Raw genomic sequence first — 25,178 nt, forward strand, 5'->3', positions numbered from 1 at the left:
GCAACTCATACAGTTCTAGATGTTCTCTCCTTGCAGAGGTTTAGATTAGTGGTTCTTCTCTTGCTTTTTGCAGCCTTTTCTATGATTCTATGTGGAGGAAAATCAAAGAAATCACTGGCACTACTAAAAGGGAAACATAGAATTGTAGAAAAGGATGAAAACAATAACCCCCAACCAAAACCAAAGTAGAAATACATAGATGTACAGGGTCTGTCAGTGGGAAACATACTTTCCCACCCACCGCTGGGCCATGACACAACCTCAGTGCCCCCTGGATTCACCCTACACACAGGGAGGTGGGAAGTGTGAGTCTACTTTACTGTGGAGAGGGCATGAACAGATCAGAGTATGTCTCAGAGGTGTGCTGTAAGACAAACACACACTAAAGGTCAGACTTAAAAGTTTAAGTCACATGTGGTAAGGTAGGCTCCCTATCAGAGGAAGAGTTTCCCACAGCAAACACGCATTTTCTTCTTCACTATGTATAAGTCATACTAATATGCTTGTAGATCTATAGACTGACTGACAGAGATATGTATAAGAGCTTTGTTAAAAAAACTGAGGCTGCGACTGAATTTTATGTATAAAGATCAATTTTCTTCAAACCTCTTTATGTTTTTTTCTCTTTCAAATCATACTTGCATATTTTGAAATCAAGGGTTGCACTAATCAAAGAAACAGTCACTTATTGATTACCATCTAGTGGAAAGGAGGCCTTAGGAAAAATGAAATAGGACTGTTGAAGAGAGCAAGTGGGGAAGTGTTATACATTAATTACCGGAGGTGATTTCCACAACTTGCAAAGAAAAGACAATACAATGTGATGAAAGTCAAATTATTTCTCTAGTTTATCATACTTTACTATAGACTAAGATGGACAACATAGAGTAACATCATAACAGAATACAAGTGTATAAAACAGGAATCTGGCTGAATACAATGTTTATGCTTACAAGGCTTCTCTGTATCTTCCCTTGCCAAAGGTAAAGGCAACTCTGGTGGTCCCGTACAAAAGCAATTGCACCTCCCTAAGCCTTAACACACAATTTAGACTGGTAGGCCATACCAAGAATAGCAGTTTAAGTAGAAAACCCCCACATTTACCCTACATTCTTTCCTGTCATGGGCTAACTGGCTGATCATTCGTGAGACTAAACAACTTTAAGGGGGAATGGCAGTTACAGAGTCTTCGGGTGTCACTTGGAATATACGTTAGGTATTGGATAGACCTCAAGTAGAGGACACATGGTAGATTTTGAGACTGTTTGGAAATGCCTACATTTTCATAAAATTGATCATCCAACAAACCATATCAGACACATGTTTGGCTGAGAACCATCTACAGAGAATGCATACACTGATTACTCTCCAAGCAGAGCTTGGCGGGTTTGGACAGCTCTCAGAAAATGGGGAAAATCAGAAGGTTATAATCTGCCCAGTCGACCTCTCCTTGGAGAGTAGTCGGTAACCGGGTCTGTTCTTGGAGGATAAACACTCCAAGTCCAACTTAATGTCAAGGTCCACTTTGGATTAAAAAGTCGTCCTGTCCGCTTGCTACGTCCAATTTCCCTTCTGACCAATATTTTGAATCATCGGAGGGACAAACAGCAGCAGAGACATGTGAAAACCACAAGGAATGAACACTTCAGTCTACTCTGTCAGATCAGATTGCGTTCCCTTAGCCTCAGGAGGCTTTCACTTTCAGATTGCTGTCTGAGTTTGCCAACATCCCATTCAAAAACCACATGCCGCTAGAGGAAGTAGAGCCCACCCTAACGCCAAGGTCAGCGACAAGAGCCCAAGGGCAGCAGCCGGAACCTCCTCCAGGTGGAGCTGTCCACTCAATAAAGCTGTGGAGCAAATCTAGCACAGGAGGATTAGCAGGTCTTGATAGCCTGGATGCCAGACTGTCTCCAGGGCCTACACAGGCTAGCTGGCCTGTAATAGCCTGGATGCCAGACTGTCTCCAGGGCCTACACAGGCCAGCTCCTGGGCTCAAGGGGTAACAAGTATTATTTTACCTCAGGCACCCCATGTCATCTGGCCAGACTGTTTCTCAGGGTGTGACTCAGGGGGGCTGTCACAGTGGCCTTGGGTGCATGTTGGCCCTAGAGCGGAGGTGCTGGCCCATGCAGGCCCTAGAGACAGCCTGAGACTAGTTTAACCAAGGACATTATATAATGTCCTTGGTTTAACTCAGGGTGATGTGACAAAACTTCCTCAGGGAGCATGCTGGCCCTGGTAGGGCCTGGAATCCAGGCTATGACAGCCTCGGGAGGGCCAGCTGTGTGCTGTAAGGTGCCACATAGTGCTGGTACACAGGGGAAGGCCATACAAACTTCATTCACGGATCACATTATCCAGAGATCCCATATCTGCTTGGAGAAGGTGAAAAAAACAAAACAAATTTTGCTCATTTTGCAAAGCATGTTTTACAACATACCTGTCCTTCTTTTATGCAAGCTGCTTTTTGGTCGTTTTAGGAAGGGATCAAATGTTCCAACCATTGCCCTGGTGATCTCACAAGACCTGGATATCAGGATAAGCATGCCGCTGACAGGGTTCTAGCCACCACCCATCATTTGACAGAATTTTGTTGTATTTGATGGAAATTTTAAAAACCATTCCATCAACCTTGATGGACAAAATCTATGAGTAAAGATGTAAAATGTCCAAATTTGAATAAATTGATAGAAGTTTGTACAAGGTGAACAAAAAAGAAGACTCGTTGTAGGATCTTTCAGTCAATGGGAATTGGAATGATGGGAAAATTTCAAACTAGCTAGAACCAAGAAACCTCCTTGCTAGAACCCTGCGCGGCTGACACAAGTGGAAGAAGTGGAGGGAAGACAAGTTCACTACTCCGGTGCTACTGCAGGTGGCAGGAGGGCACAGCAGGCTGTGGTGATCTTCACCAGTTGTGGATGCTCTCCACGTCTTCACTCATGGAACAGAAGGTCGCTTTTCTTCTTGAAGAACTGCAACATCAAATAAAAGTATTTTAATTTGCAACATCAAAAAACACCACCATAATGAGATTTCTCTAATCATGTCCTTGAGAATTGAAAGAAAATGTTGACAGAAAGAATGTTAAAAAATCAGAATATGTTAGGAAAAGTGAACAACAAAACAACCACCTTGATACACATCCTGTGCTATCTGTCAGCTTTTTTAGCCATGAAGAACTGAAGAAGAAAAGACAAAAACTTTGTTAGGAAGAACCAACTACTTTTATAACATTTCGGATTTTTTCAACACTGTGCAAACTTTTGGAAACTTAACAAAGTACATGTAGACTGGAAATATCTTGCTTAAAGGTAAAAACACAGCTTATTAACGTGACATATTTCCACAAAGCAATTGAGATATGGACACTTTGCGACACAGAATACTGACTCTATGAAAGAAAAGGGCCTTGTCCATTCAGATGCTTCAAAAGCTGGAAGAATGCAGACTGCAATCAAAATGATTACATTTAGACAACTAATCAACTCATTTTTCCCTTTTCTGTATTCTCTGCTTCTTGTTGTGTTAGCGCTGGCCAGCTGGGAGCCAATCAGATACTCCTGTTGTCAGAGGGAAAATTACCAGCCAATCAAGTTGCCTCTTGACCATATGCAGCAATGTGATTGGCTGGCAATTTTCCATTCAAGAACAGGAGGGGGAGTATCTGATTGGCTGACAGCTGGCCAGCGCTAATCCAGGGAGAGGAATGAAAATATAGGCCGGTACACCAGAGCCGTTTCTTGATATACAGTATATAAGCAGCAGACAAGACCTTGAATGAGAGGGTGAATTACCAGAGACATATCATATGGTTTAGAAAAGAGGGGCTTCAAGTCCATCAACATGATGTATCCTTGTAAAAACCCAAAGGGGCGAGTACGCCGCTCCCGGGATTCGAACCCGAGCCAATCCCGATCCGCACGGTTTGGGAATCCAACACGCTAACCACTAGGCTAAGTTAGACTGGTCAGTTAGTGGAGGTTGATCCCCACTGTTACATCCTTAACAAATCATGCTGTCATGACAGGAAGTGGAGTAAAGGCTTTCTGAACAAGCATGTTTCAGCAAAGAGGCCAAAGGCTGTTTGAACCGCCTTTGGAATCAGTTTGTTTGCTTTTGTAAAGAAATCAACAGACTGAAACATCAATGTCAAAACAAACAACGCCAGCGATTTAAACTTCAAAGGAGGGCAAAACTAATGGTGCTTAAGTCGCAGCAGATATGACAATATTGTATCTAAAGCCTTCACAGACACCACATCAAGCTGCCCATAAGAAAGGACCGCTCGGCAGGTTGAACTAAAGGAAATAAACTTGGTAAAGGCTCTAATGGCAGGTTCTGGCCTTCTGAGTGTTGCTATCAGAGACAAGTGAGCCTCAGGTTACTAATACCCAGTCAGGGCTGGGATACAAGTCGTTCATGGTGAATCCTTGGCTTTGTAGCCGACTCCAGGACAAATAAATAACCTGTCTTCAGGATTAATATCAGGAAAAGACTCTTCTTCCAGTTGACACTTGAGGAATCATAGAAAAAGCGATAGCCGAGAAGCTAAGCTGGTATACTAAGAGTCTTTATCCCACAAGAGGACGGGGAGGGAAAACACCATCTTTGAAAACAAAAACATGCCCATGTATGAATTATTGCCAAGAGAATTATGCTTTGAAGTCCAGACCTCCCACAGACTTGGCCTGCCTGCAGCAGAAACACCTGTTCTGTGTGGGCAACACCTGCTTGTACACTGCAAGGCTCCAGATTCATTTTTGGGAATTGGTTCACCTAAACTAAAAATCTAGGTGCACAGACAAAGTCTTGGCTGCACAAAGGAAGATAAAATAAAATGTTAGTAAAACCTGCTGACTCAGTTTTGCGCTTGTCAGGTTTTACGATGAATCCAAAGATTGTGATGACCCCAACGTTGATAGCTATTTTTTTCTGACACTAAAATATTAAGAATATGTACAATATTTCCTTTACGACCATAACCATACACAAATATCTAGCGGCACCAGTGCACCCAGTCAAAATTAAGATGTACAGCTCCAATTTTAGATGAACAGAAGTGCCTATTTTGAGCCCTGACTGAGATGGACAGTTAGACTGAAGTTGAAACTATGTATATGGTGTTATAAGCACTGATACCACCGGAGCTTGTCGGACTTTCTCTGCAAATACACAAATTCCTTAAACGGTTCTAGAGACCAAAGACACACGTTACATTACTTGCATAGCTGAGAAGACAGGGCGAAAGGTTGTCTTCACAGTTCAGCTCTGCTTATGCAAGGGTGATGACTTCACATTACTGCAACGACTTTGAAGGTGAAAGAAGACTTAATCTTCCCCCAACATATAAGAATGGCATGTACATCATACAGTCAAACTGTATACGGACCACCTGGCCATTCTTACACATTCAAATCTCTACTGGTGACCACCTCTACATAAGGACCACCTGCCAAATGTACCTACCTTTTGGTGGTCCCTTAGATAATTTTTCCCACCGACAAAAGCATTAGAATCAAGTGGTCTTCTAGGGCAGGTTTGACTGTAAAGGATGTTTCGGCTATTGACATGTATTTTGGAGCCGGTACATGTATGCTAGCATGTCATTGTGAGACTTTTGTATTCTTGACAGGTAGGATGTTGACTTTTCAAGTAGACCGAATCCTTCTGAAAATAAAAGCTATCTGAAGACTGTAGAGCAGAATAATCAAGATAAGAAAAGAGGATGTTTTGTGTTTTAGCTGCTCGCTTGTGAAAAAATGTTGTTCAAATTCTCTGCTTGGTTTCTGGATGTGAAGGCCACGATATGCATGACTGTGGGCATGTCTAGTGCAGAGGAAGTCTGTGGTTTGAAGAACGGTTCAGGGTGTTTTCATCACACTGTTTTGTGTTTTAGTCGCTCTCTTGTGAAAAATGATGGCATTCAAATCCTCTTCTTGGTTTCTGCATGTGAAGACCACGATGCATGACTGTGGGCATGTCTAATGCAGAGGAAGTCTGTGGTTGGACTGTACAGTTCAGGATGTTTTGATCACACTGTCTGTGCCAAGTTCCCATACATTCCAGCCGCTCAGGTCTCCAGTAGCTGGTCAGACCTGAGACTATGGGGATGTGGGACGTGAGACCCTCCACATCAGGACTGATATATTAGGCGGCCTGAGCTGTCCCTGTTGACAGAACTGGACCTCGGGTGCTTAACACTGTTTGCTTGTCCAGGCCCTGAGCCCAAGTACACCTCTTTGCCAGAGTCATGCAACATGGAATTGTCACTTCTCAACATTCTCAAGGGACTTAACAACATCCACAAATACGTTCAAGAATGCATGGTTAACAGAGAGACGGATATTTTTGTAAGCCTTACCAAAATTCTTGGTAGACTGTATTTTAGAAAAGATACAATACATATGCATGTAGCTGTAACTGTACAACAGAGGGAAAGGAAACGGCAGAACTTTTTTAATTGATAAAAGAGAATCCACTTGTGTCATCGGCTGTGCCTTTATCAAAGTTCATGTCAGTGTAGAAGAAAACTGTGGGAAGCATCCAGTACTATGCAAGAATGTTAGAAATAGGATGGATCATCTATTTAAGGTATAGCAGTAATGATATTGTTCCCGAAATCTTTGCATTGATAGTTTCATGCATATACATCATGTGTTTGTCAATCATATGGTAGGTCTCAGACACTCTCTACAGCTGGCACTTAATAACTTGAATGTGATAATACTACTACTAGGTGAAGGTGTATGAACATATGTTTAACATACATTTTTACTGTATCATTTATCGTGCATATCGGCATGCCAACAGTCTGGGTTGTCTGTAAAGCTATTCTCCAAACAGAGGTTTCTGATGGAGGATAGAAGTGGCACAGATTTTGCAGCAACTACTATCCTCCCAACCAAAACCTCTGCTTGGAGAACATCTTTACAGACAACCCAGACTGTGTGCACAAGACACGACTATCTGCCAAATGGCACGGCACTGTTTACGACCAGCACAGACAAGATGGGGGAGGGAAGATCCTTCCCAAGTACCCTCTAATTCAGACATAGATAGTCTACATTCCTCCCGCTGTACCTCTGACCCCACATATCTAAGAAAGACCACGGAAGATACAAATACTCATCCCAGCTGGCTGTGGGGCGAACCTGCGCTTGAAAGCGGTTTAAGCTTAGCCTCTACCAGGCTCCGCGGATGGCTGGAAAAATAGTTGAAATTGGCCAAATAGAGGGAATAGTAGGCTATGGGAGTCGGCGACAAAAGAGAGGGTCTAATATGAGCGGCAAACTGTACCCCTATAGCAGACTAACTTGTCTTGCATGTTTTTCGTCTATTTGTCCAATTTCTACTCTTTTCAGCTGCCTCTGGAGCCTGGTAGAGGCTGCCTGAGGACAATGCTCTCTGTGGCCGTGCCCCCCAGCTTGAAACACGTACCTTTCTAATGGTGCCAAATGCATCCCCAAACTTGCTAATGGTCTGTAAGTGGGAGGAGATCCAGTCTGGCAGTGCCGCGCAGATGTTGGGTCTGAAGTAGCGTCGGTCCAGGAGGAGGATGGTGGCGTAGTCGTCCTTATGACGTATAGCACGGCCTGGGGTGGAACAAATGAACAGAGATGACGCGAAAAAAGTGAAAGTGATCTCTATCCAGTTTTAGCTCACTGAAGAGCTAATCTTCCAATAACTGTGACATAAAAGACAGATGCTGTGTACTTATTTACAGGTTCATTTTTACCAAGGAAGCTGACCAAGAACATTGAACGATGGACCACGGACTAAGGATTGAATGCAACCCTGTCCAGTAGTATGCAAGTCGGGTGAGCGACAACAGCCAGAATTTGAACTCCCAATGTCTTGGTCTAGGGGCAGGGTCATTATCCACTAGACTACACATGCTACTGAACTTGGACTGGTGAACTGCTTTTAAATCTCTTAACTGGTTTGTAGATTATTAGTTTGACACTTGGTTATACAGCTCAGTATTTTACGCAGTAAAGATGGCTTGAAGGCATCACATTGCTGGAATACTGACGTAGGTTTGACACTTGGTTATACAGCTCAGTATTTTACGCAGTAGAGATGGCTTGAAGGCATCACATTGCTGGAATACTGACGTAGGTTTGCGTCAGACAGTTGAGAAATGGCTTAGGGTTGCTCTTTTAAATATTTCACACCACGAAGTTCTGTCATTTGCCTTAATCTAATAAATGCCGGTTTGGGTGGGAAGGCTGGTTAAGAATGTGGCAGGTTCTGTTACTGTAAATGCAGAAATATTCCCAGTGGTTTTATGTCTGTGGTTTTCGCTGTAAGCTCTTCGCCACGATTTTTTTTGTCCTCCTCCCCCCTTGTCTACTATTTTTTAAACGCAAAAAATTGAACCACCGCCAAAACTCCATTTTCTCCCTAACGCGAAATCAAAACCACGCGAACGTAAATGCACTTACAGTATCTGTAAAACAAGTAATGCTAAATTCCTTTTCCAGTAGAGAATGTAACTGTTGAGCTACCACTGAGCAACCAAACATTTGACAGGAAAATAAACGAATTTCTAAATGAAAAAAAACTTTTTACATTTGACATTTGACAGGCAGCTCAATTTACAAAGATAGAAAACAAATCTTTTTACGTTTTAATTGTCTGTTGTTTTTATATCATACTTTTTCATTGTGAAAATCAAGGGTCACACAGATCCAATTTTGGTTGCTCAACAATCACCGTCTAGTGGTAAGGTAGCCTAAGACAGTAAATCCAGAAGTTCCTGGCTACAATGAGGGCCTGCAGTCCAGGTGTGACAAATGATTACTTTTAAAGCCCCCATGATAGTTTCATGATCAAAGTTTACAGCTGTCACTTTGGCAGTATTTAATAATGTTGTGTTTTTGCTACCATGGGAACATCAACAAACATTGATGACAAAAAAGCCATGATCAGCTGTTGATGTGAAAGACAGGGAAAGGTTGACAATACTGATAAACCCATTAAAGTATGACATCAGTCCTGTCCAGCTGCAAAACCATGAGAAACATTTTCAAAAGACTTTTTGCCAAAGAAACACCCAGAGTCCTTGTAACGTTTATTAATACTTCTGAAAGAATAATGATCTGAATTGTTTTTCAACTTGACAGGTGATGTACATGTATCAAGTTCTTGCTACGTAATGAGCTTCACAGAAACTTGAGAAACTTGATATTACAAGATTTCTTTCTCCAAAGAAACTTGCAGCTTAGTGAAATAGTGATGTTAAGATTAATAACAATACTTTTCTATAGAAAGAAACATGTATAGAGTTCTTGTTACGTAATGAGCTTCAGGGAAAATTGTGAAACTTGCTATTACAGACTAAAAATGTTCCTCCAAAGGAACATGTATAGTCCTTGTGACATAAAGAGCTTCAGGGAAAATAGTGATGTTGAAATTAAAAGAAAAATCTTTATGTTGCATTACAAGACTTCTTTCTCCAAAGAGACCTGTAGAATCCTTGTGGCATAAGGAGCTCGAGGAAGGCAGGTGTGTTCCCTTCTTCACAGGCTGGCAGAATGAGACCACAAGTGGTGTTTGTGTAGACAGCAGAGGTCAGAAGGCCGTGGTCACTCCTGTAAATTCTGGAGGCCACACTGAGAACTCCAGAATCAAGTCCAGCAGAATACTGTAAATGCAGCTACGTTCGCAGTGGTTTTATTTCACGGTAGAAAATAAAATAAAATGAGTTTTTCTGGTGTTTTGAATTCACGGTTGAAACAAGCCTGTAGTACAGTGGTCATACATTGAAGACGCAAATTTGTTGCATCATAAATTTGCGATGGAGAGGTCACTGTGAAAATAAAACAACCGCAAATGTTTCAAGATTTACGGTAAATTGCCTGATTTGATTCTGGCAGAAAGACTTGACTTTATTTGAATCCACAATTAGCCTGACACCACAGCATAGCCATTCTTCCTGTGAATGCTGTGCTTGTATATAATCTTGAAAGATTGGCCTTCTTGAGGGGCTAAAAAAACCTAAGGTAAACTGCAGTGAACAATGAATGTTTTACTGTTTGGTGACATGGCAGGTGGTGTGACGGGGTTGTGTTTGGGCAGGGGCTGAGTAAGCAAGGTACTAGACATGGTAATCTACTGATGAGCCACAGCTACAGGGATAGAACCACTTGTCAGCATAAATACTCAGGAGAAAGGAGAAGGTGTGCCCTCTTAAACATGTAACACAGGAGCTTACACTAGCCATTCCACCATGGTTTGGCAAAAGGTCACCTGTATTGGTTGTGTCTGTCTGTGGAAAATGTCATCAGGACATGTTTTATATACGAAGAGCTATGAAAGGGTAAAGTGGGCTGTCTCCAGCTTCATATTGTTTTTCCACCACACTCATTGTTTTGGAGCCAATGTTGTCAATTTGTTGTTAGATCTACATGTATCATCTTAATCTTACAAGAGTACATTTTCATCAATGTCATGTCATGTCATGAAGTTAAGATTTTTTGGGTGGAATAAAATAATTTTTCCGTTCCAACAAGCATTCCATCCTGGGACAGAGGGACAGGTCCTGGAGACAGCCCTGGTCAAAAGCAACTGCACAGGGTACATCTCAAGGCCTTGTGTGTAACAGTGGCTTAGCTGGGTATATCAGGATTCTCCCTCTGTTTATGTTATCACAGTTTCCCATGGAGGGTCAGTCTGGGTGGCTAGTCCCGGGGGTGCGTTAGGTTTAACCTGTTAAAAGATCTTGACCTCTAAGTGATACAACAGCAAGCAGAGGGAAGACAACAATCACAGACGAAATCTAGTCAAGTACACGCACAGCAGGGGTACAGGCTGGGGAAACAGGCAAGTTCAAGTCAAATTCTGGTTGTCAGGTTTTTAAGAAGAATGACTGAACATGCTCTCAACTTGGATTGATACTGTAAATACATGCTTTTCTTTGCTGGTAGGAGGAAAAAGTAGGTTTTCACAGCATTTTTCAAAATATGTGGATGTAGAATTACACAATATTGGTGTAATAACGAATTTGTGGTAAAAGGAGAAATTTAGAACTAAGGGGAAATTTGTACTGGAGCTAGGGATGTTAGGAGCATTTCAGGAGTGAATGCACACACTGCACACCGTGGCCGGTAAGCTTCCTGTTCCTCAACACAAACTCCAAACCCTACCACCCAAGAGTCACTAGGGCAAGACCTACCCACAAGGGGAGACTAAAGTGTTACAATAAATGCCATTGATGCATGTAGCCCTATGGGGAAGTGGAGAAAAAGAAAGTGTCATTATCTCAGGAATCACAAAAACTGACTACGAAAACTTACCTTCAAATACAAACCAGCTATGTCAACAGAGTGTCATCAGATTTATTCCTGACAAATTCTATACGGCTGTTCTCCAGACATACAACCCCCCCATCCCCCCCTAATCAGAGCTCTTGGATAGGTCCTACAGGCTTCAGACACCCAGTTGAAGACCATCCCACTATATCAGGGGGTGAGGGTCCAAACCCACAAGGTAGAGAAAGACCATTTATTTCAACTAAGTCTATCCCACCACAGTCACTCCTATATTGCCCAGATTTCACACAAAAATCCCACCAAAAAAGGATTTTCAATGGTTTAAACCCTGTTTTTTACTTGGGGTCTCTCATGGTGGGGTCTGGGCGCAGGCGCAATCCCTTTAGTCTCCCCACAAACGAATGGTATCAAAAACACAACCTTGCTTGGAGAAAGTATAACTACTCACCTATAGACTGGTTCACAGCCTTCATACACAGGTTCTCATAGTGAATCTGTCCTGGGGACTTTCCTGAGTGATGAGGCTACAGGAGAAATACAAGAATTATGACAGGAAGTTCAAGTTTATTTACATCAAACACAACCAAGTGTTTTATTCCACTGATGTTTTGGTGACCATCTGTCACCTTCCTCTGGGCAATTCGGACTGGTTCACATTAATTGCACCACAGCATAGATGGCCCTGCTATAATAGATGCATTGCCAGTCAGAATTGCCCTGAGGAAGGTGACAGATGGTCATCGAAATGTATGTGGAATAAAACACTTGGTTGTGTACAAAGAGTCTCTTTATTCAGTGACTTACCAACCTGATGAAACTATTCACGGATCAAACACTTCAAATTGGAAAATGTATCAACCACATTGTCCCTGAGTTCATAACTTTACATGCTGGTTGCTTAAAATAAAATAATTAACAAGCTTATTTGAAAGTTCATGCCCAAAAGCTGGATTTGGGAAACATACATGTGGTAGAGACATAGGAAACATACATGTGACAAGGACACTGATTGACATTAACTAGTGTTGGCCACAATGTATAACGTTATCTAGACTAGCTAGGTTGGCTTTTTTTTTTGGAGCAGAGGAAAACGAAAAGCCCCACTTTTTCTATAATTGTGGGTTCTGTAATTTCTGAATCTCCCACCCTTAAAACAAGTGCAGTGTTTGCCGGGACACCCACTGAGATGTTGGTTAAACCTTGGCCCTCAAACCTCACAAGACGTTTGCACCGACAACACTTTTAATTGGTGAGAAGTTTGTTTGGAGGTTGTTAGGTGTGACAGACAGGAAGCCTTGTGTTTTGTTGAACATGGTTACGAACAAAGAGCAATTACTGACTGATATCTTGTACCCTGGTTATGATTTCGCTGTACATTAAGTATATGCATTAAAAATGACGTGGAGGGAAAATATTTGGAGAAGTGAAAATTATAGTACGTTTTCTCGTTCTCTCCTTTGGGGGAGAAAGCCGTCAGAAATCTGGCATATGATAAAAAGGTCACAATCTTCTTCCCCAACCTCTGCTTGGAGAGTATTAGTTTATAAACTAACACTGCTCAGAGAATAGTTAGTCCATACATTTCTGACTGTAGAACTGAGCAGTATAAATCTTCAACTTCCTATTCCTCTCTTCTTTCCAATTGAATTCAGATTAAGGATGAAGCATTACGCTTTTTCATTAGGTAATATAGCGCAATGCAGCCTCGCTACAGCTCGAGTATTTAGCTGGTAAGCAAATTGGGTCATCCCTTCTCTTCTCGATAAGTGCGTTGGGTTCTATAAGAAACATAAAATCAAAAGGCAAAGCCAAGCATTTATTCTTTTATTGAAAAGCAATTTGTCATGATTGTACAGAGGATTTAAACACAGGTATATTCTTCAGCTACTTTTGTAATTATCTGGCAAAACGTGACCCTGGATATGTTTCCACACGGTAGTGAAATGTACATGTACTACTGGTGTTGCTTTTTGTTATGTATAATCAAGTTAGACGTTTAAGAATCTGAGGAAACATAGGTTCAAACATCGGCTACAAGTCTGTTGGCGCCACAAAAGTCTGCCTCAGTTCCTACTTCCGATTACCACCAGCTGCTTATTACCATTGGTTGATGAACTCTGATTGCTTTCCAGGAAATGTTCGAACTTGTGATTGTTAAAAAAATGAAGTTCTTCCCGCACCAGATGGTGCTTGGGCGGCGGCGCCCATCTCCGTTTTATTAGCCCTTGGGCCACACAAATTTGTGTAATCACTACAGCAGGGGGCTAGTCCAATGGCAGTGGGGTGCGTTAAACTATCATACTCTCCCAAATGCTGAGTACTAACCAGAAAAAGCAGTAATGAACCATTTATAAATTCAGCATTAAGTATTTGGTATGACCAGGCTGGGGATTTACAAAATCAAGTTTTCAGTTGAAGAACATCCAACTGTGGTATCACACCAAGGCGGGTATTCGCTAGCCTCCTTTGCAGGCTTACGGGTTGGGCTTGTTGGGACTACCGCTAATACTTTGTACTACGTAGTATCATGTGCCGTTTTCTGATTGTATGTCAGTCTTGAATGAACACAGTTTTCTGTAGTCTCTTACGGGAGGCTGGCTACAAGAAACGAGGTACATTCAGTACTGCCACACAATCAGAAAACAGCACATGATATTCATTAGCCAAAAAAAAGCCCAACCTGAATGCCTGCGAAGGAGGCTAATTTTACCTTCTACCACTAGTAATGAAGAAAAACTGATTGCAGCTGCAGAGTGTCCAGACCACTGCAGCAGCAGAACACAGAGGAAGCACTAATAGAGGGTCTGCATGCATTTTTCTGTAAGGCGTAGCAGTCTACTTTTATTTCTTGTAATTTGTAGGGAAAGCCGTTTTGTTCAATCTGATTCGTAGCGAGACAACCAAATTTTGCGTTATTGCCTTCCTTCATTTTACCGTAAGACGTAGGGGGTTCTTCTGAATTCAGCGTGAAGCGTTGTTGGCCCCCCCCCCCCCCCATGCAGACCCTCCTACTACTATCACCACAAGTAATGAGGGTCTGCATGGGGCCCCCGCAACACTTAACGCTAAATTCAGAAGAACCCCCTTCGTATTATGCTAAAATCAAGGAAGGCGATTACACATAAATTTGTCTCTTCGCTATGAATTAAAACGGCTTTCCCTACGAGAACGGGAAATATGGGTAATAGTCTGTCTACGCCTTACGGAAAAGAGCATGCAGGCCCTCAGCAATGGACTGTCAAACAAACCTGCCTGTCAGTCAGCAGGGCTGGATGGATGTTTGGCTGCACAGAAAAGATAACAGCCCATCTCACACACCAGCCCACTGTCAAAACAAATAACCAGCCACTTACTGGTCCCTGAGTGGACAGGGCTGGAGACTTGTCACTGTTGTCAAAACACTCCACCCTTCTGTCTATCAAACTCACACACCTCTGGGCAGCCCACAAAAAATACTGTAAGTCTTAAAACTTTTGCAGTTGTTTCATTTTCACGGTGACCTCAACACCATAAATTCATGGCACTGCGAATATTGTTACAAATGTATTACTACTGTACTACAGAATTGTTTCATCCACGAATTTGAAACACCATGAAAACCTCCTTTTCCCTCCTACTGCAAAATAAAACCATCATTAAAGTAAATGAATTCACGGTGAATTCAGCTCAAACAAAGTATGTTCCTAATAATCTCTTGACTCGATTAGCATGTGTGGACGAAAGATCACATTAGAATTGTCAAAGTGTTGCCCGAAAGCAAAAAACTGCTATACTGTAAATGCAGAAATGTTCGTGAAGATCTAATTTCGCGGTAGGGAGAAAATGGAGTGCTCGTGGTGGTTTTGACGGTTCACGCTTAAAACAATAGTAGTGCTACAGTCACACAATGGAACAGCTTTTTGCTTAAGTTCACGTTAAAGAGTTCACCGCGAAAACCGTGAACACAAAACCACTGCGAACATTTCTGCATTTACAGTAATTGCAGCAACTAATCAGACTAGCTGTTACACCAGCAATAAGTTTAAGGACTACAACTGGTAGTAAAAAGCCTGACAAGATTGAAAGTGTTAACATTTCCTGATACACCCCTGCTCCTCTTGGATTGATCAATCAAGTTTATGGCCTGACAAACCTTAATGGACAGTCTCTAATAGACTTATAGGGGCATGGAGAAGTGAAATATAGGTCAGATAATGGGGTCAGATGGAGGGTAATGGTCAGGGCATGGCAGCAGTACATTATGGACATGACCTAATTTGGTATGACAGCTTCCCCCTGTGTGTGTGCTAGCCAAATGTGGGGCCTGCATGCCTCTTTTCTGTAAGGCGTAGGCAAACGACATGTATTTTGGTTGCCTTTAATTTGTAGAGAAAGCTTTTTATCCCCACAATTCAGCACAAGCAACTTAAAAGACTTCCTACAACTCTTGAATGGACTAAATCAGAACATAGAAATTTCCTCTCACAATCAGTCAAACCTGTACAAGTGACCACCTCTTCATACTTAAAAAGGACCACCTGGCCATTGCCTTGATAGAGTCAAACCTGTACAACTTACTACAAGTGATCACCTCTAGATAAGGACCACCTAGCCACAATGTCACCACTTTTTGGTGGTCCCAAACATCCTTTTTTCCCATTGACACAAGCAGTTTATAGTCACCCCGTCCACACATACCAAACTGTTTCGTCCCCTAAGCAGACGTATTGGGCAGTTTTGACTATAGTTACTCGGCTATCTACAATAGTCTAGATCAGAAAATAAAAGTCTAGATCAGAACATAATAACCTCCTACTCTGAGCCTCCCTAAGTGCCAGTTGACAAGTCAGGCCTTCTCCAATCAACTGTCAAAGGACGCTAGCATAAATATAGCTGTGATGAAAGACTAGCTGTACATAAGACCTTCGAGACACTTATCGTAAGATCCAAATCCTGTTATCTAAAATGGTTGGCACCAAAACCCTTTTCAAGGAAATTAATCAATGAACTGATAAAAGATTTTCTTAAACCGGTCTTGATTGCTTGCATGTGTAGCTGTAAATTGTGATAAAGCTGATAACCTTGTCTTCTAATGTGCATTATGTATACCTCCCTGTTAAGTACTTCATCTTAATTAACTACCATCATAGGTTCTGGACTCTATCAGGTGGCACTTGTCTGTCTCTCCTAATGTACAGGATGGTGTCCTGTTCAGTTTAACACACTTTAAGCCACACTAAGATGAGTTTATGGATGCCAGCTACAACCAGATTAACTACAGCCAGTTTCCTGAAATGAGGAAATGACATTCCTATTTACTGCCGATAAAGGTTTAGAGACTTTGACATCCTGGTATAAAAAGATACACAATGCAAAGGTTACTCAAGCCAGTGTATAGATTTTGTAAACGGTCAGACATTTCAGATAGCATCAACTATCTTTCGTTAGTGTCTGAGAAAATTCTAACGTCCAACAGGTATTCAACCATTCCTTTTAATTCCAACACATTACAGAAAATTACATTTGTCTTCCACCGTCTCGGAAAAAGAAGAATTTATTGTCAGTAATTAGACTAGAGAAGTCACATGCTTTACTGTTCCTCATAGTCTGTCCATCCTTTTCATGTTACATGTACTTGCAATTAGCCTACGGGCAAGAACTTGCAATTACAGTCAAACCTGCCCAAGGCGACCACCCGGCGGACCGAGCAAAAACGGTCGCGATGGACAGGTGGTCGCCATGAAGAGGATTCCACTCACATGTTTCCAGGTCGAGGTTTTCAAATACAGTACGTAAATGAATTTAGACAACATGACCCCCACCAGGTTCAATTCTCATTGACAGAAAGATCCTACAAAAATTACATTTTCAGTTATCGTCGTAATAATTGTATACCGCTACATCGCGTAAAAAAAATTCATAATTTTGACTACAAAACAATGGTTGCCTCGATGATCGCAGCGCCCTCCCGTATTCACACGTTACATTAAATAGTACACACTCACACACACGCACATCATCGAAGTTTTAAGGCCTAAGACAAATCCCTAGAAAACACCTGCTGACCCCTGCCTTTTTTGGGGCGCCGACCGCTGGATAAAAGGGGCAAAAAGTTTTCGATCTGACAGCTTAAGATGAAAACGGAGCGGTGTGATTTCGTCGCGCCGCGCCGCATAGAAAGGTAAGTCAGTGCAGCAGATCGCACACCGTCCAATAAAGGTTTGAGATTCATGGAAATAAAAAGAAAATAAGAATATTAATTTTAATTAATAACTAGAGTATTCGTAAATGTTCATACACAAAAGCAACGTGTTTTAGAAAGGTCAGCAGTACGCCAAATCCGGGCCGCGACAAATCCAAAATGGCGTCGGGACCAAGGAACAATATTTCTCGCCCGACGTTTTGCCCGCCGCGAAGTCATTTTTCGGCGGAATTTAGTAAGACACAGACAGATTTTTGATGAAAATACAAGAAATAGATAGTAGTTTCTGCGAAATCTGACTTTTTGATGCCATGCACTACGTATTCGTTTTTAAAATTGAGTTTAAACCGAACTGAGTTTGCAGTTAACTATAAGATTACGATAGGCACAACAACATCACAAACATTTGTCTTTACAATGTTTATAGGGGGAACGTTTTATTAAACACTTCATGGAGGAATCAATGCTATAACATTGCTAGTCCATATGTTTTTGTCCTTCAAATTCTGGAAAGCATTTCCGTGAAATCCGACAGCAAAATGATCCGATGTCACCACACGCTTGAAAATTAGACGACCGCCATGGGCAGGGATTGTGCTATTTGCGGTCCCAATTCGTGGCGGTCGCGGTCGCGTTGGACAGGTGGTCGCCTTGGGCAGGCAGCTTAATGCTTGTGCCTATGGGGAAAATTTTCGGGACCGAGAAAAAGCGGTCGCCATGGCCAGGTGGTCGCGTTAAAAAGGTGGTCGCCTATACAGGTTTGACTGTAACTTATTATCATTCATTCTGTGGATAGCAGCATCAGGTTGGTAGGTCGAAGGTGAGTGGACATTTCTCTAACACCACCAAGCTGGGAGCAGTAGCAGCTGGCAGCCTGGCATCCATCCTGTTCTGGCTCCTCTTCACTCCACTGGTCACTTCTCTGCTGAATAGTCTGGCCCCAGTGCCATTTAAATGTTTTGTCCTTCTGTCCTGCTTCATTTCAGGAGTCAACTATTTCCACAAGGCAGTGTGACGGGTGGAAGTGGGGTTGTCTAAAGAAAAGCAATGGTCTCTATCAAACTACTGTAAATTTATCTATTTTCACAGCGGATTTTTTTCATGGTAGGAGGGAAAAGGATATTTCAGTTGTCAGTTTTAAACTTGTCGTTGAAACAATGCTGTAGCACAGCAGTCCTGCTTGGTAAACGTATATTTCTGGTGTCATGAATTTGCAGTGGAGAGGTTAAATACAAATACCAAGAAAATAAAACCACAGCAAAAGTTTAAAGATTTACAGTACTCGAACATTGAAGTATTCTAGGAAAAAGGGTCAACTGGGGTTAACAGGCTCCTTCCAAAACAATTAATCATTTTGTAAAAACAAATAACTTTCACTTTGCCCTTCAGCCTGCTGACTTAGCGTTTGATCTTCTATTTCCCTTCTCAATTTCCTGTTTGGTAGCAACTCTTGGCAACCCCAAAATACACTAACAACAACAGGTTTAAAATAGTACCTACTGAAAGGTTGATATCATCTTTCTATATCCTGAATGAGGAAGGTCAAGTTGAGTATATCGGTTTTAAGTTGTGCAAAAGTATCAAATTTAAAATATGATTTTAGTGTCTTAAAAGTATAGCATGGGTATTTTGTTAACTTCCTAACTACTTCCAGCTATTTCTTTATCATTGCATAGATATTTCCTTTTTGTGTTTTTTCTTATTAATAGTGTTTTAAATGCAAACTGAAGGAAGTTTGTCAATTTTCAAACAACATCAGGATGGCTTTTGAGTTGTGTTCAAAATAAATGAGATGATTTTGAAACTCCCGTTCAGTTTCTTTTCCCCACTGCTTCAAGATGCAACACAGAAGACAAGGTGTGAGTAACACCTGCCAGACACAGTCCCCCTACATAAATGCCAACAGGGATCTACATAAGTGCCACAAAATGACACTGGAATTACAAAGACTTAAGTTCTCCAAGACTCTATGAAAAAAGGAAAAGCCTTAGAAAACGACAGCTTTTGCTAGTGAACAACAGGCTTGCACCACTGATTCTTCTATATTGGTGGGATTACACAATCAGTGACCCATCAAATGTCATAGACCTCAACTTATCATACTGAAACCTACCATTAGCAGCAACTTATTGTATCAAGATGTTAGACCTACAGTCTTCCTTCACTCTGTATAAGATCTACATATGTTAGTCTTTATTGTTTAGTAAGTTGAATTCAAAGATTTATTTTGTATTTCTATGTTGTAGTAGGTACAAGATTTGCTGTAGTTTTTGTTGTGCCAATTATGCTTCTGACTCAATACAGTTTGGTACTGCTACTGCCACAGACCATTTCACTTCTTTCTGAACTTGTAAACGACCTTCAAGAAGGTCACATATCATTCTTCACACCTCTGCTTCAAGGTGTAACACTGAAGACAAGGTGTGGGTAACACCTGCCATATACTGTCACACACATACACACACACACACACACACACACACACACACACACACACACACACACACACACACAAACACAGAGATTCACATTCTGAACTTGTAAACGACCTTGGGAAAGGTCACACATCATTTCCTGCCCTCCCCCATCTATATCTATGCCTGACAGATTACCACATTGCGAACCAGAATTACCACGTAAACTTCCGGATTATGACTATATTAAGGGCTCAATGAATAATAATAAGCCACTTCTGGTTGCAAAAACAAACTCAGGCCATGGAGGATATGGGTGATATTGATATACCATAAGCAGATCATGGACTTAGAAGCTATGAGGGTGGTAGTCCTTGTCTAACTGTTCTTTGACCTGCCACAGAAAAATAAGTTGACACTTGTCAAGCCCAATTTCTCTGGCAGTCCCAGACTTAAAGCCAGTCCTTCCTCTGGGAAAGAACAGGTTTCCTGCCACATGGTTTTAAGTATCAAATTTGTAACTTGCTGGCATTTCTTTATAGGAACTATTTCCATTCAGTCAAACCTGCAAACGTTGACCAATCCCTAAAAATCATGAGATGATCGAGAGAACAACAGACAATGTTTAGAGCTTGCAGACCCATCAACCAATTAGTTTTTCTGCTGTGTGATGCAAGTACAAAAGGGAGCACTGTCATGCCATGGTACATTTGTAGCCTTTCCGGTCATGTAACAACTTCTATAAATTAGGATCTTTGCTTTATCTTAAGGCTTTACTAATATTAACCTCCTTGGCTCAAGATATTTCAAGCAGAATGAATTTGGATCCTTGGATCTATTTCAAGGCCATATCAATAGTAAATTCTTTGGTTCAAGAGGAAATTCAGATGAGCCTGTAAAAACAAAGTGCAATCTTTTATCTGCAGGAAATTAACCTGTTATAAAAAGAAAGCACTTTAATTCTAGACTTGAACCTACCAGTGTGGCATCCAGGTAGTCCATTTTCTCCTTCAGTTCAGGTGACTTGATGTTGGGGTAGGGCAGGCCCACCATCACCACACATCTGGCGAGGGGGGTAGAGTTACAATACTTTCAGTAAGAATGAGCTCATCACATGTTTGGGGAGAACACAACTCTTGTTCTGGATCATAATCTCAATCCTTTGTGTTGCAAACTTTTCATATTTTAAGTTCATTCTGACACAATCTTTCCAATAATTAAGTAAGATTGAGCTCATCATATGTTTGGGGGAACATAAATCTTGAGATTTTCTGGATCCCAATCTCAAACCTTTGTATTGCAAACTGTTCTTGTTTTAAGTTCATCTTGTTTTAAGTTCAATCTCTGCGATAATAATGACCAGTATGTAATGCTTCAACTGTCATGTTTGGATTGAACCTTACCTCATCATATATGTTCAATTACATACATTCTTCAAGTTAGAGGGGAATACTTCTGTGCCGAGCACTCTTCTACATAATGACTTTGATGTACTTAAAGTAGGTCTGTGATCACATGTAACAAAAAGAGTACCAATTAAGTTTTTTTCTTTTTCTAAAGGTTTCTTTTTACTCTCATATTTGCAAATGGAGACAGAACATCCTGGACAGAGTAGAATGTAGAAAGTTGTCTCTTCACTCACCTTCCCAGATCGTCAGAAAAGTTGATCCCCTCACTCATCTTCCCTCCAACCACACTGAAGAGCAGGGCACCAGTCAGGGGCATGGCCTTGTGCCCCAGGGTCTTACATCTCTGCAACACACATATACAACAGTTACAACACACTGTAGACCAAGGCACTAGTCAGGGGCATGGCCATGCAGCCCAGGGTGTTACATATCTGCAACACACATACACAACAGTTACAACACACTTAAGACTAAGGTACCAGTCAGAGTCATGGCCTTGTAGCCCAGGGTGTTCGATTTCTGGAACACACACATACAACAGTAACAACATACGGATGAACCACACAACAGTTACAACACACAGAGCAGGTAATAGTCAGTGGCATGGCCTTGTAGCCCATGGTCTTACATCTCTGTAACACACCTTAAGGAGACAGGACGTAAATGAACAAATGTACATGTAAGAAAACACATGCCATCTTTAATGTTTGTGTAGGTCTTTTGGAACAGTCCATTTATATGTAGACTAGACAGGACCTACACGTATCCTCAGAACCTTAACATTGACTGAGCCCTTTTCTTAGTACAGTAGTTCTATCTGTAGCATGTTCAGTGTACAATCTGGTTTTAGTTGTTCCCATCCAGACTTACCTGGATACACTTGCTGTAGTCAGACAACACCTGGTCTACCTGGCTGGCCTTCTTAGGCTCCCTGAACACCTGCAAATTAACACAGTGGGTATGAAAACATGAGCGTGACACTTTGGGCCACATAAAGATATTTTTTTGGTTATCAGATGTCATAAAGTAAGAGTTTAGCAAGAGGTCAAGATGAAAACAGATGGCTGGGAGCTGTACATGATTCTTATGATTGTATTCATTCCCTGAAAGTGTGATCCAAGAGGCAAATTTTCCCCTCTAAATCTTTCTTTCATATAATTGATCTTTCAGTTCTGCCATCGCTTGCTTAAAAATTCTATAACATTGAAATCATACAATGTCCTACGATGAATGTGACTGTGCCTGTACTCACCTGTTTTCTGACAGCGAGTCGTTTAAGGACACCGGAGTCCTCAAAGAACTTGTAGACCTGCCTCTCGTACTCGTAGGACGGGAAGAAGATGCACACTCCAGCAGGAACCAGGTTACACAGGTTTACCAGCACTCGCCCAAGCTCAACCATCTGATGTCACAAGAGAACTAGAGTTAAATACTAGCTGTTCAGCAGCAAATAAGTACAAGGGGGGAAAGAAGACGCAGACTCCAGCAGGAACTAGGTACAGAGGTTCACCAGCACTCGCCCAAGCTCCACCATCTGATGTCACAAGTAAGTCATAAGTTTAATTATCTTTCTATCTATGTCAGAAAGTTTGTTCATGACCTATGTGGCACATAGGGCAGCAAGTTTCCTTGCTGTTTCAGGTATATTTCTACAGGGAGGGGTTGCTAGCCCATCCCTTTAATGTGCTCGAGGCACCTCCTTGAACACAGGAGCCCCATTTTACTTCCCTTCCGAAAGACAGGATACAATGTAGGATACCATTTTAGTATAAATTATACCTTAAAGATCTTTTCCTGTGATGCACTTTCAGTGGGCACTCTAAGGTAAAGGTACTTCTGAATCAGTATGTTCATTTCCCTTGTTAAACACAATGTAGGTACTTAAACAATTTAAACGTCTGGAAATAGGTGACAAACCAACCGTGTGTTCTTTGTTCCTGTGCTCGTAGGAGAACTCCACCGCCCCTCCGGCAGGTCCGCTACCCAGGGCGACGGGCAGCAGGTTACAGGCGGGGATCACATGACCACAGGAGAACTCTGTGATTCGCTGAGGCTTCACTCCTGCTGCAAATAGCAGGTGCTCCTTGAACTCTGACACCTGGAGGGACGAAGGGACAGGACTGAATTCTTAAATGAAATTTCTTCAATGTAACAAGTACTGTAAATGCATTTAAGTTTGCATGGTTTTAATATTGCGATAAGGAGAAAATGGTGTGTTTGCGATGGTCTTCATTTAAAGTTTAGACAATGTAGACAAGGTGGGTAGGGGGCAAAAAAAAGTTGCGGTGATTTTAAGTTTGCGACGAAGAGCTTACAACAAAAACCGCGAACATAAAACCTACCATACTTATCAAAAAGAGTAGGGGTCCTTCCTGATGTGAGTGGATAGATAAATCTGTCCGTATATATATGCAGCTTGTACTTTTCAGTACAAACCTGGTGTGTTACGCCATGAGGTGGTTTAACGGGTATGCAGTTATGTAGAAACAAACAAATACTCTTCACTGTAACAAGCTTAAAGGACAGATAATCATGGCACCTACCGGCTGCATGGTCCCCCCAGCCATGATCACTGCCCTGGCCTGCCGCACAATGTCCATAAAGTGGAGGGCTGGGTTCAGTAGGAGGAACCTCAGACTGGACTGGCTCAGCCGGGCTGGAAAATGAATGCAGGAGAATTTCTGTTATGGATGTAATGGGAAGAACATGGTAGAGAAGAGGTCTGAAAATGATACAAAGACACAATGTTTATGAAGGCTTGAGGGCTAGACCTCCAGGTTGACAATATCTTAAGACAAGTCAACCTCTACATCTAGATAAAATAAGGAGGTTACGTTCAAACTCTGTTCTTGTGACACGAGCTGAAGAAGTGTCATGGATGTCACTCTAATTGTCCGAATGTAATCTCTGTTATCTTATCCAGTTGTAGAGATTGATTTATCATGAAAAAAGAAAGGCACAAGCAAAATCCTGGTTTGACAGTACTATCAAAAACAGCAAACATACGTGCAGATTGCCATGTTAGTGAGTCTAGAAAGTGTTTTTTTCTTCCATACCTTGCTTGTTGATGACAACCCTCCCATCTTTGTCAGCATTAGTGAGGGCCAGAAGGAAGGCCTCGATGTGCATGAAGGGAGAGGAACTCTGGTAAGGAGTCTCCTCCTGCAAGCCAGCTGACGACGGCGGCGGTGTATCTGATGGACACAACAGATAAAACTATTTAACAACTTTACAAAGCCATGTGTTACATGAAGATATTTCAGTGTAAATCCATTTCTCTTCAAGCTGATACTTTATTCCCCTAAAACACTGTTGAGGCTGCACACTTTGATGTCCTCCATCTAAGATTTTCTTGGTCACCTGGCAACTGCATCTTTCAAGAAAAGAAAAGCAGTGAAAGAAAGAGTGCAAAACTTGTTTTCCCCCTGGATGTATGTTTGTAATTTGTTATAACAAAAGACATATGACAATGGGGTACAATGGTTGTATGGAGATCTAACAGACTTTACACACCTGACTGCTGGGTCCCTCCTGTTTGCTGCATGTTCCCCTGTTTGATCTGTTGAAGAAACTTACTCACAGATGACGCCCCTCCCCCAGTGTCTGCCTTGGTGTCTGAGTAAAAAACATACACAAACAGAAGTTATAATATAACATACTGTAAATGACAAACCCTTTGAAAACTACACAGCAAAGGAAGCTAAAGAGTTTAGTAGTGGTAGTCCACTGTGTTCTGCTGCTGCAGTGGTCAGAACATCCTGCCACCGCAATCAGTTTAGAGGCTTGTACGCTCATTCTCATTTGAATGTACAAATTGCTGTCGCCAGCCTTTACGACTTGATATGAGCCAAATTAAGGGCACCATCGATGCTTTCTTCACTTTCCCACAACAGAT

The 25,178-nt window shown here is 41.7% G+C and overlaps 2 protein-coding genes across 4 annotated transcripts in view; one reads left to right on the forward strand and one right to left on the reverse strand.

The window, feature by feature from the left end:
* Positions 1–824: 824 nt before the first annotated feature.
* LOC136436344 (ATP-dependent DNA helicase DDX11-like) overlaps positions 825–25,178 on the reverse strand; it is a 43,982-nt gene continuing 19,628 nt past the window's right edge. For 2 of the 3 annotated variants that reach the window (XM_066430238.1, XM_066430237.1), the window contains exons 18-29: positions 24,797–24,898; positions 24,340–24,477; positions 23,827–23,939; positions 23,205–23,381; positions 22,536–22,685; positions 22,154–22,222; positions 21,517–21,626; positions 20,853–20,937; positions 11,728–11,803; positions 7,444–7,598; positions 3,138–3,185; positions 825–2,978 (exon numbers count right to left, since the gene is read on the reverse strand). In XM_066430238.1, the coding sequence (XP_066286335.1) occupies positions 3,156–3,185; positions 7,444–7,598; positions 11,728–11,803; positions 20,853–20,937; positions 21,517–21,626; positions 22,154–22,222; positions 22,536–22,685; positions 23,205–23,381; positions 23,827–23,939; positions 24,340–24,477; positions 24,797–24,898 (1,205 nt within the window). In that variant the 3' untranslated portion in view covers positions 825–2,978; positions 3,138–3,155. Of the gene's footprint in view, positions 2,979–3,137; positions 3,186–7,443; positions 7,599–11,727; positions 11,804–20,852; positions 20,938–21,516; positions 21,627–21,674; positions 21,916–22,153; positions 22,223–22,535; positions 22,686–23,204; positions 23,382–23,826; positions 23,940–24,339; positions 24,478–24,796; positions 24,899–25,178 lie in introns of those variants that run through there. The other variant, XM_066430239.1, reaches the window with a different exon arrangement.
* The window catches only part of LOC136436347 (ELMO domain-containing protein 2-like), a 202,805-nt gene continuing 194,688 nt past the window's right edge, over positions 17,062–25,178 (forward strand). The window contains exon 1 of the mRNA XM_066430245.1: positions 17,062–17,695. The gene's annotated coding sequence lies outside the window, so the exon portion shown is untranslated. The remainder of the gene's footprint in view (positions 17,696–25,178) is intronic.

Source organism: Branchiostoma lanceolatum, chromosome 6, assembly GCF_035083965.1.
Source record: "Branchiostoma lanceolatum isolate klBraLanc5 chromosome 6, klBraLanc5.hap2, whole genome shotgun sequence".
Classification (NCBI taxonomy): Eukaryota; Metazoa; Chordata; class Leptocardii; order Amphioxiformes; family Branchiostomatidae; genus Branchiostoma; species Branchiostoma lanceolatum.